Source organism: Spodoptera frugiperda, chromosome 21, assembly GCF_023101765.2.
Source record: "Spodoptera frugiperda isolate SF20-4 chromosome 21, AGI-APGP_CSIRO_Sfru_2.0, whole genome shotgun sequence".
Taxonomy (NCBI): domain Eukaryota; kingdom Metazoa; phylum Arthropoda; class Insecta; order Lepidoptera; family Noctuidae; genus Spodoptera; species Spodoptera frugiperda.
This window is the reverse complement of record NC_064232.1, coordinates 283,419-295,452: the sequence shown is the minus strand read 5'-3', so window position 1 is coordinate 295,452 and position 12,034 is coordinate 283,419. Positions and strand designations below refer to the sequence as shown.

The 12,034-nt window shown below is 40.8% G+C and overlaps 1 protein-coding gene across 6 annotated transcripts in view; it reads right to left on the bottom strand.

The window, feature by feature from the left end:
* Positions 1 to 12,034, bottom strand: part of LOC118280194 (protein son of sevenless) — a 56,083-nt gene that overhangs the window by 32,587 nt on the left and 11,462 nt on the right. For 5 of the 6 annotated variants that reach the window (XM_050702098.1, XM_050702099.1, XM_050702100.1 and 2 more), the window contains exons 7-14: positions 11,794 to 11,961; positions 9,951 to 9,989; positions 9,184 to 9,248; positions 8,163 to 8,293; positions 7,174 to 7,274; positions 3,873 to 3,984; positions 2,948 to 3,089; positions 2,088 to 2,238 (exon numbers count right to left, since the gene is read on the bottom strand). In XM_050702098.1, coding sequence (XP_050558055.1) covers positions 2,088 to 2,238; positions 2,948 to 3,089; positions 3,873 to 3,984; positions 7,174 to 7,274; positions 8,163 to 8,293; positions 9,184 to 9,248; positions 9,951 to 9,989; positions 11,794 to 11,961 — 909 coding nt within the window. The remainder of the gene's footprint in view (positions 1 to 2,087; positions 2,239 to 2,947; positions 3,090 to 3,872; positions 3,985 to 7,173; positions 7,275 to 8,162; positions 8,294 to 9,183; positions 9,249 to 9,950; positions 9,990 to 11,793; positions 11,962 to 12,034) is intronic. The other variant, XM_050702102.1, reaches the window with a different exon arrangement.

Sequence of the window (12,034 nt, the reverse complement as noted above, 5' to 3'; positions counted from 1 at the left end):
GCCAGCAACGCATAGCAACTGTATCAACTATAGCAAGCTCACGACATGAAATATAAAGTGTACCGTACTGTCAATAGAAGAAATATACAATGTGATAGGCGTGGGACTTCTAACCCGTTAAGGCTGAGTACTACATCTAATTTTATCGACAAAAAAAATAATATGGGGTGTTGAACCCCTAATTGAAAATATAGGAAAATAGTGATTTTTTCGGTAAGAATAATTCACAAATTATTTTTTTTCTCACCAAAACATTATCAAACATATGAAAAAAGTAATGAATTAGTTAGCCAAGGTTATTAGCTACCGTTTGTCGTCTTTTTTTGTTTCTACGACGCATACAACCTTTGATATCAAATAAAGTAAAAAAAATATTAAAATGGCCATAATTTTTAGGGGGAGGAGATTCGAACCCTTCGACCCAGGACTTTTGTCGTTAAAATTAGATGTAGTATTCAGCCTTAGCGGGTTAGAAGTCTCGCCCCTATCACATTGTATAGGGTGACTGGTAATTAGTGAACGATATTTAAACACGTGATTGTACTCATGATTACAAACAACTTTCTCAAAGATACTTGTTTTGTATACTCATTAGTTTTATTTTTATCATAATAACAAAACTACAAAATTTCGCGCGCGCGTGCTTCGCATGATCAGCTGTTGGCAGCGAGCGCGTTACCATGCGTGAACTTTACGCGCGCGTGCTAATGAAATTTTGTTATTTTGTTATTGTGATAAAAATAAAACTAATGAGTATACAAAAAAGTTTCTTTGGGAAAGTTGTTTGTAATCATGAGTACAATCACGTGTTTAAATATCGTTCACTAATTACCGGTCACCCTATACATATAAGTATATAAAATAATTGTGTTAGAGATGAATTCCCGCTTTAATCTTTAATACTTAAGGTTCATGTTTAATTGTACCGAATAAATGGCAAAACGCGAAGAAAATGTTAGTTTAAAGTTAAAAAAAAATAATAAGTTGACGATTTCTTGAAAAAAATAAAGATTAAAAGCATTATTTATATTCATAATTTAAAGTGGAGTTTTATATTTCACCGTTTAACTTTTACATATAACTTTTAAGTAAACATATTTAATAATAAAATAATATTTGTTTTAAATATTAAAGTTGTATCTAACACACGCGTCACTATCACCAAACTGCTGCTTACATACAACTTATATGAAGTTGTAGTAAGCTTTATATATTATGTAATTATATTTAGTACCAACAATATGTTTTAATAACCCCCGTCTGATTCAAATACAAATAAGTATTATGAAAATTATCTTCCAAAGAAATATTTAATTCAATTAATCTGTTTTAGGGTGTTCTTTCCACCAGAGATGTGCTAAGATGTAATAGTTAAGCTGTGAAACTATGTGACCGTTTCCACTGATACTAAGCTATGTAGCTGTGCGAGGAAGATGTGCAGCTCGAGTATGCGATGTATCGATAGTAGGGAAGCCATCTATAGCACGCATATTTCCATATAAAAAATATTGCTTAGCTGAGTCCGTTTCCACCAGTGCTAAGTTATGTGTACCAATGAATATGATTGGTGGAAGCCAAACGCATCCACAGCAAAGTAGCATAGCAAATCTCGCACGATAAGCACCCTAAAAATCCTATTTTCACGTCTCAACTCTTTAAATATGGAACGAAACAATTTTATAACCGCTTTTAAAATTCAAAATTTTAAGGAATACTTTAAGCTAAGATAGGTAACAATTACCAGTATTTTGATTATCACAAACTTAAAAGTGACACATTATAGTACAAATTAGGTATTAATTTAGGTGCCACGTCATGACTGACATATAAGTGATTCTTAGTTAAAAGATGGTTTGAAGATATACCTAAAAGTACTAGTTAGAGGTTAGTTAAAGTGTTCCTTCACACTAAAAGTATCTCTTTGTTAAAACATTTTACGAAAACCGTCATTATATAATTATCACCTACACACAAAAACAATCAGACGGGGATCATTAGTCATACTCTATAAAAACAAGTCCCCACCTAATCACCAACGTATAACTATGGCAGCTACCGTGGTGGTAGGGGTGGGGGGGTGGGGTTACCTTAATGAGGGGTACGGGGGCGTTGCCGTGGTGTCGCGCGGCGGAGTTGTCCTCCAGCAGGATGTTGTCGGGGGAGTCCGGCACCGCGAACCGGTACAGCGACGCGGGGGGGAGCTTCAGGGGGTGCCGCCGCTCTAGGTCCAGGAGGATGCTGGGGGAAAGAATAGAGTAGATGACAAATTTATAATGTAATACTAATAGATTTAACACCTAATCAATACATAGCTCTATCAATAGAGTAGATGACTAATTTTCATTTCAATGTCCGTCTTGTAGATTATTTGAAACATTAGACACGTATTTTTTATTTTCTTACGGAAGCAAATACTTTCGAAGATATATGAATTTGAAATATCGTGTGATGTCACTTCTTGTCTTGTCATTTAATACGTAGAAATGACGTATTTGCTGCCACTCCTAAACTTAGATTTGTTTTATTTAAGTATTGTTATCTTCTACGAGAAAATAAAAAATACGTGTCTAATATTATTTCATAACCTAACGGACGGACTAAATAGATTTTCAATTTTCATACCCCGTCATCATCCCTGTTATGAACTTATTTGTTACACTACATCAATAATATTATTATTTTAGTTCTATATTTCTTTCGGTATAAGTTATTGTATGATATAATCCTATATAACCTTAAATGTTTTTCGATAATTTCTCAGCAGTAGCACGGAGTCTGGAATTGTGTCCAGTATATGGCAATAGGCTCACCCCCTATTACATGGGACTTGTAACACAAATGGTGAAAAGTGGATGTACATTGTATAGCGGCATTACGTGCCGTAATGTGCACCTCTGCCTACCCCTTCGGGGATAAAAGGCGTTAACCCTAAATATACTGTACCCACCTGTCCAGAAACCGGTCGAGCATAGGCTTCGTGTTGAGCATGACGAGGTCGCACATCCAGTTCCGTTTCTCCGCGCACGACGCACAGGCCAGCACCACGCACGGACCCACGCGGGGACACAGCTCCACCATGTGCCGCCCCTCTGGGGGTGGTATTGTAGCATACTTAGTACTCAACCAGAGTGGGGTCAACAGTCATGGAGTGGGGTCTATAGTCATAAGTATTTTTTTTAAGGGGAGAAAATTATCCATTGACTTCTCCCGCCTTGGGCGAGGCGAGAGACAGTGTCAGACTCTTACTGACTAAAAACCACCCCGTTCCTACTCCTGCTTTTCGAGCCGGAGCCCCGGTAAACCCGCTAGGTATTCCGCAACTCCGGATTAATCCGGTCACAAGTTGGGGTCTTTATTCATAGAAGATTCCTTTTCAATGAAGGGTTTAAGATAACTTTTTAGGAGTTTGCGACTAAAGAGTGATTTTAAAATGTTTAAAAACAATCTATGGATGCGCAATGGAAATTGAGCCTGAAAATCATGACATTTAAATAAAAACCCAGTGACAGACCACTTTGTAACATTTTTACATAAGAGAAGTGGACAAACCACAGTCCAATCTCCACAGTTGGCAAACATCTTGGAGATCAGAGTTTAAAAAGTAGAAAGATTAATGTAATCCATCTTCAAGTGGGGTCTGATCCGGAGCTGCGGACTACCTAGCGGGTTTACCGGGGCTCCGGGTCGAAAAGCAGGAGAAGGAACGGGGTGGTTTTTAGTCAGTAAGAGTCTGACACTCCCTCTCACCTCGCTCAAGGCGGGAGAAGTCATTGGATGATTTTCCCCACTCAAAAAAAAAAAATCTTCAAATGGGGTATATGACACCCACGTGAAGAGTAGCAGTGGTGTCTATAGTAAGTATAGGACATTACCGTCAGTATCAGGTCTGTCGACGAGTTCCAGTTTCCGTATGTGCAGTTTCTCCTTGAGTTTGAGTTGCTGCGCGCCGCCGCCCGCGCCCCCGCTGCCGCCGCTGTTCACCACCTGGGAATGAAGTCACTATGCTTTAGACACTGAAGGAATAATATTGCTAATATTAAAATAGTTTATTAATGAATTGTTTAGTGGTAGTTAGTAGTTTCTTTCTCTCTTAGTTACATTGTTTATTTACCTGTAGTATATTTACCTATTTTCGCCACTTTCTAGTTTTATGTAATGCATGCTGTGAAACTCTGTTATTGGCTTCAGAACCTCATGTCTCTATACTATATCATGTACTTAGAAAAGTCTCTGTTTTTAATAACCTAGTAAATAAATAAATTACTTAGGTAAATACAAGCACAGTGCAGTTTAAATTAATTATTGTGTTATCAGCTTACTCACGTAACTGTTTGACGAGGAACTCGACTAGTTTCAAGCCATGCTAGAGGCTCATATTCATGAGCAGCATTCCGCGACACACTAACAAGTCGAGTTCCTCGTCAAACAGTTACGTGAGTAAGCCAATAACGTAATACGTGACATTTATTTGAAAAATCTGAACCAAATCCTAACTATACTTTGTACGACCAAAGAATCAACCTCTAGTTTGAGTAGTGAATCACTATTTTTTTTAATGGGACAAGTCCGCCACACCCTCCCATTTTTTTTTTTTTTTTTTGAGGGGGGAAAATCATCCAATGACTTTTCTCACCTTGGGCAAGGCGAGAGGGAGTGTCAGACTCTTACTGAGCAAAAACCACCCCGTTCCTACTCCTGCCCGTCGAGCCGGAGCCCCGGTAAACCCGCTAGGTAGTCCGCAGCTCCGGATCAGGCATCAGCCCTGCTGGGCCCCATCTGTGGTGGTCTGATGGCTCTTTGAGGCGCGCGCGGAACGCAACGCGCCGCACGCACGGGTCTGGTTCTGGTCGGGCGGCGAGCTACCATTGCTCACCGTCCGCAGGCCCGCACTTACGGTGGCCGGAGATCGTCACGCGATCCCCGACGCCCGGAGTGTCTCTCGCGACGGCTGGGGCGTGAGGAGGTTCGTTCTCTCACGCGCCCCGCCTCCTCCTTAGCTAGCATGACTGCTTCGCAGAAGGAGGAGACGGCATCCCAGTCCCCTCGCGCCACACCCTCCCATACCGCTACAACTCCTGTGCACCAGGATCTACAGTAGATACAACCATGCAAACACCGGAACACTGAAGTCCAACGTCCCAGGGACATGAATGACTGTCTTGGATCCCGCAACGATTTCGTTGCGGGATCCAAGACATCAGAAGATGTTATTAGAGATATCAGAAGATGTTATTAGAGAGAGGAGAAGAAAAAGTAGTGAATCAATGTACATTAATTACAATACTCACAATGCTGGTGATGGGCTTGCACAGCAGTAGTAGTCCGTCGAAGAGGTACGCGCGCCGCTCCGCTATACTACTTTGTACGAGCAAAGAATCGAGCCCGACACCTCTAGTTAGACAGTGTACAATGTATACAATGTACAATACTCACAATGCTGGTGATGGGCTTGCACAGCAGTAGTAGTCCGTCGAAGAGGTACGCGCGCCGCTCCGCTATACTACTTTGTACGAGCAAAGAATCGACCCCGACACCTCTAGTTGGACAGTGTACAATGTATACAATGTACAATACTCACAATGCTGGTGATGGGCTTGCACAGCAGTAGTAGTCCGTCGAAGAGGTACGCGCGCCGCTCCGCTATACTACTTTGTACGAGCAAAGAATCGAGCCCGACACCTCTAGTTGGACAGTGTACAATGTATACAATGTACAATACTCACAATGCTGGTGATGGGCTTGCACAGCAGTAGTAGTCCGTCGAAGAGGTACGCGCGCCGCTCCGCTATACTACTTTGTACGAGCAAAGAATCGACCCCGACACCTCTAGTTGGACAGTGTACAATGTATACAATGTACAATACTCACAATGCTGGTGATGGGCTTGCACAGCAGTAGTAGTCCGTCGAAGAGGTACGCGCGCCGCTCCGCTATACTACTTTGTACGAGCAAAGAATCGAGCCCGACACCTCTAGTTGGACAGTGTACAATGTATACAATGTACAATACTCACAATGCTGGTGATGGGCTTGCACAGCAGTAGTAGTCCGTCGAAGAGGTACGCGCGCCGCTCCGCTATACTACTTTGTACGAGCAAAGAATCGACCCCGACACCTCTAGTTGGACAGTGTACAATGTATACAATGTACAATACTCACAATGCTGGTGATGGGCTTGCACAGCAGTAGTAGTCCGTCGAAGAGGTACGCGCGCCGCTCCGCTATACTACTTTGTACGAGCAAAGAATCGAGCCCGGGACCTCTAGTTGGACAGTGTACAATGTATACAATGTACAATACTCACAATGCTGGTGATGGGCTTGCACAGCAGTAGTAGCCCGTCGAAGAGGTACGCGCGCCGCTCCGCTATACTACTTTGTACGAGCAAAGAATCGAGCCCGGGACCTCTAGTTGGACAGTGTACAATGTATACAATGTACAATACTCACAATGCTGGTGATGGGCTTGCACAGCAGTAGTAGTCCGTCGAAGAGGTACGCGCGCCGCTCCGCTATACTACTTTGTACGAGCAAAGAATCGAGCCCGGGACCTCTAGTTGGACAGTGTACAATGTATACAATGTACAATACTCACAATGCTGGTGATGGGCTTGCACAGCAGTAGTAGCCCGTCGAAGAGGTACGCGCGCCGCTCCGCTATACTACTTTGTACGAGCAAAGAATCGAGCCCGGGACCTCTAGTTGGACAGTGTACAATGTATACAATGTACAATACTCACAATGCTGGTGATGGGCTTGCACAGCAGTAGTAGTCCGTCGAAGAGGTACGCGCGCCGCTCCGCTATACTACTTTGTACGAGCAAAGAATCGAGCCCGGGACCTCTAGTTGGACAGTGTACAATGTATACAATGTACAATACTCACAATGCTGGTGATGGGCTTGCACAGCAGTAGTAGTCCGTCGAAGAGGTACGCGCGCCGCTCCGCTATACTACTTTGTACGAGCAAAGAATCGAGCCCGGGACCTCTAGTTGGACAGTGTACAATGTATACAATGTACAATACTCACAATGCTGGTGATGGGCTTGCACAGCAGTAGTAGCCCGTCGAAGAGGTACGCGCGCCGCTCCGCTATACTACTTTGTACGAGCAAAGAATCGAGCCCGGGACCTCTAGTTGGACAGTGTACAATGTATACAATGTACAATACTCACAATGCTGGTGATGGGCTTGCACAGCAGTAGTAGTCCGTCGAAGAGGTACGCGCGCCGCTCCGCTATACGCTTGCCCGGACCTATCTTGGACAGCGTGTCCTCTGTGGAACGTACATATAGATTATTTAGGTTTATTTCTTAAAAGAAAAGAAGTAGTTTCACCGCCGTACTCTTAACCCAGTCCTTAGCAACTGTTTTCAATACAAAATCGTTACTAAGGAATGGTTTAAGTAATCATTAAATGTGTCTGAGTACAACAGTTAGAGGGATTGCGGTTTGAAAAGACATTTTAGATTTGAGTTTTAATTCACATAATATATTTAAGTAAATATTGCTTGTCTTGCATCCCGCTACTAAATAAATCAGAAGATATATAAGAGGAAAAGAAAAAGAAAAAGCAAAAGAGACTGCTCAACTGGGAGAAGCCCAGTCGCCAAGTAGTACAGAAATATGACTTAAAACTACGGGGGTCCTAAGTGTGAGCTGTTATACAGCCTTTAAAATAAAAATTCTAGTTAAAGTAATTAGCAGCGAATTTAATAACATACGATGTCAGATTTCATGCTAATACTGAGTTCTTTTTTGTGCCATCTGAAAAACCCCCAATAACACTTTGGCAGTCACATTCGCGACATTGAAGGAAATAAACTAAACTAAATAAAGTGGTATATCATGAATTATGTAGGACAATTTACGACTCTCGCTAATGCCGTGCTTAAGCAGTAAACAATAATACTTTTTTTTTCAACCTCACGCCTTTTACCCCCGAAGGGCTAGGCAAAAGTGCATATTACGACACATAATGCCGCTATACAATTTACACCCGCTTTTTACCATTGGTGTTATGCTACTATTGAGAAATTTTCGAAAAACCGAAAAACGCCCAGTAATTATTTTCTCAACCCTAGAATCGAACCCGAGACCCCTTGTCCGGCAGTCGTACTTATGACCACTCGACCAACGACGCAATAAAATGGTACAAATGTTACCTCTAATAAACTCGTTGCAGCACTGTCCGATGTCCCGCACGTCCCAGTTGTCCACGATGCGAGCTAGCTCGTTGCACTTCTCGATGGCGAGCTGACGGCGAGCTCGGTGCGCCATGCGGAGGGTCGCGTCACTGTGTGGTAGTACAATATTTATTTATTTATTTATTTAATATTTGGAGGACCAACAGCATTAACATTAAATAATTATAAAAACGACTTATGTAACATGCAGCCAATTATAGGTCCCCACTTTTAAACTATTGTATACTTATATCGTGTTCATACATGAGCATTAAATTACACAGTAATACACAACTACAATAAGTTTAGTTATTAATCTATACTTATATTATAAAGCTGAAGAGTTTGTTTGTTTGTTTGAACGCGCTAATCTCCGAAACTACTGGTCCGATTTGAATAATTCTTTTTGTGTTGGATAGTGCATTTATCGAGGAAGGCTATAGGCTATAAAACATCACGCTATGACCAATAGGAGCCGAACAGAGCGGGTGAAACCGCGCGGAAGTAGCTAGTTTGAAGATAAAATCCAGAGAAGAATCATATCTTACACTAAGGGTAGAAAGTAATGATCGCTGTCATTGAAAAATCTTTAAATGTAGATCTACTTATTAAACAACTTCTAGTTAGCTCGACCGGAGTGATACCACGGCAGAGCAGAAAATCGAATGACACAACGCTTGCGTTGTGTGAGTGTGTGAACTTACTGGAGACCCAATTACTCCCCCTTCCCAATGCCTGATTCTCCAACAACCCTTAAATTCCTAACCGCACCGCGCCTTCCTAACGCACGAACGAAGGCCGGTAACGCACTTGTAACGCCTCTGGTGTTCGGGTGTCATGGGCGGCGGCGATTGCTTACCATCAGGTGATCCGTCTGCTCGTTTATCGGTTTATACATATAAAAACTATGGTCGATTCAAAGATTTCATTTCAGATTAATGACTAATTTCGGATATCGATAACAATACAATACCCGTAGCATTAAATAATGTATACTCACAGTTTTGGTCCATTCCCCAACGCTTTGATCAGTAGTTTCTTGATCGGATGCAAGTTGCACTCCACCTGACATCAATGTATTCCGTTAATATAAAACTTCCAAGCTTACATTGTAGAGCAGAGATACTTATGTCCATATGCCTTATTTAAACAGTATGGAGATCACTCATATGAATTAAATGACACTACAAGTATTACTTTTTGGTATATCAGTTGACATGATAACAAATATTTGGTTTATATTAAGTCATAAGAGGCTTCCCCATACGGTATGGCCGTAATCCCTTAATGCAACGTTTTTAATTATTCGCATTATTATAAACGCATAACTGAGTGTCCCTATTTTGACTACGTCAACATCATCAATTTTAAAAGTTTGTCCCAGCAATAATTTGTCCCAGAAAATACCAACAAAAATAAACATTGTTAAAGAAGAAAATCAACTGTTGTAAACAATAAAAACATAAAATAAATAGGATTTCAAAGAAACACAACCAATAAATCTCTTTTTAACCGACTTCCCAAAACAGGAGGTTCTCAATTCAGCCGGTATATTTTTTAAATGAACAATTTCTTCGTCTATCGTTAAACATATCAATAACATTCATTGACCCCATATAGGCCTAAAACTTATGACCCCAGAATGACCCCCGTTAAACACATCACTTCATTTCATTTTATCACGGACTGGGGTCTAGCACAATTTCAATTGTTAGTTCGTAGCATGGGGTCTAATAATATAGTTTTAGTGACAAAGACCCCACTGACCTGTTTAAAGCTCTCCCTGTCTTCTGACGCAGGAGTTATCTGTAATAACATGTTGGTGGTAGAATATCATTTTACACAGCGCCTCAACCTTTGGTTAGTGAGTTAGTTAGTTAGTTAGTATTGTTTAATTTTTCCCCCATGTTAGGATTTTCTCCTGTGTCGTTGGTGCGTTTACAAACATACATTTATGGATCACACAAAGAATTGTTCCGTGCGGGAATCGAACCCGCGACACGTTGCACGGCAGCCAGTTGCCCAGCCACCGCGTAAACTGTGCAGTTGATATTAATTTACATAATAATTTTATTAGCGCTGTTAATGTGTTAAGGGTTTATTTTTCTAATAAGAGAAAGGGTCTTCTTTCCCAATACTGACTGTGTAAGATATATCAATGACCCCGTTATTCTAACATAGAATGTTGAACCTATTCTTATTAAAACTTAATTAATGAGTGGAAAATTGTTTAACTAGAAGACTGACCGTCAGACAGACATTTTTTTTTTTCAATATTATAATATTTGCTTTGACGTTCAAAGGTCTTCTTGGTCTATTTGAAATAAATAATTTTGACTTTGATTTTAAAATTTTAAGAATTTCGCAATGATCCCAAATAGTCCCCTACATTATGATTCCTTTAATATTCTATTAACTTGTCGTGAAAAGTATATAACTTAAACAGGAATAACGGAATGTTAAACAATAACAAAAATAGGGTCAGAAAAGAAAAAACTATAACTTAAATATTAAGCACTACTTCGGATACAACTAAATGCCTAATGGAAGATTACTGCTTTTAGTCTGCGTTTGGCCACCAACCCGCTTACTGTCAGGACGGCGAAGCGAAGATGTGGCCGAGGATGGAGCACACAGACTTAGAAAGTATGTATTTACTCTCACTTTGAACCGGACCAGACCCGGGTGGTATTACTACGTCTATTACTTTGATTTATTAAAGTAAAAATATGAATTGAATATATCTATACCACAATTTTGATGCTCAAATTGCTTTCCTAGTCTATTTGAAATTATTAATTTTGACTTTGATAGACCTGAAACATATAAGCTTCTCAAAAACATAAGTATTAGTTAGTCATTCTGATGTAACACTGGACCTTACATACATAAGCTAATAACTTTTTAGGATGCGATTAAGCAGTTTTGAGATACTGTTAAGCAATTACGTAACAATTATACAAGTTGCAATACATTTACAAATTGAAATTTTACCTAAAATCACGACAAGGGGTCGTTTGTCATCTTGTAAAAATGACAACATCTTCCATTATGGAGTCATTAGTCATTCTCACGAAAATTACAAACGACCCAACCCCATCCACAAAGGGGTCACTAATCACCTGTGTTAGGAATAGGTAGTGCTTATTACCCTTATTTTGAAGAAGATCAGAACGTTTCTTTTCACTGTTCTTCCGAATTTAGGCTAATAAGCACTACCTATTCCTATCACTGCCAAATCACATTTCAAATTTAACATAAATTATGTAATTTTTGACATTGAACTCCCAATTTTACCTTTTATAATTTGTTAGTTTATATTTACATGCCTTCTGGGGCCTTAGTCTGCTATTACAATTGTGTCACAATGTTCGATCATTGAGCAGTGCAAGAGGGACGGAGCTATACAACCTACATAGCTCCGTCCCTCTCGCACTGTTCAGTGATCGACCATTCTGACACAATTGTAATAGCAGACTAAGGCCCCTGGTAAAGTGACTGAGCTCGCAATGTAACTAAACACACATTATATTATAACAACCCATATTTGCAAATAAACTCTTTATCTTTTATCTTTAACTCCCAAATCACAAATGATGACTTTACAGACCTGTTTGAAGCTCTCCCTATCCTCGGAGGCGGGCGCGATCTGCAGCAGCGCGAGTACGTAGTTGTGGTAGAGGAACACGTGCGCCACCGGGGCCAGTAATAACTTCGGCAGGTAGTACTTCACCGCCAGACGGAACCCGTGCCCCGCCGTGTCCAGCCGCTCTGATAGCTGGGGGGGTACAAGGGGGAGGGGGTGTAAATATTTGTTTTTTAAATGTTGTCCCCACACTAGGATGTTCTCC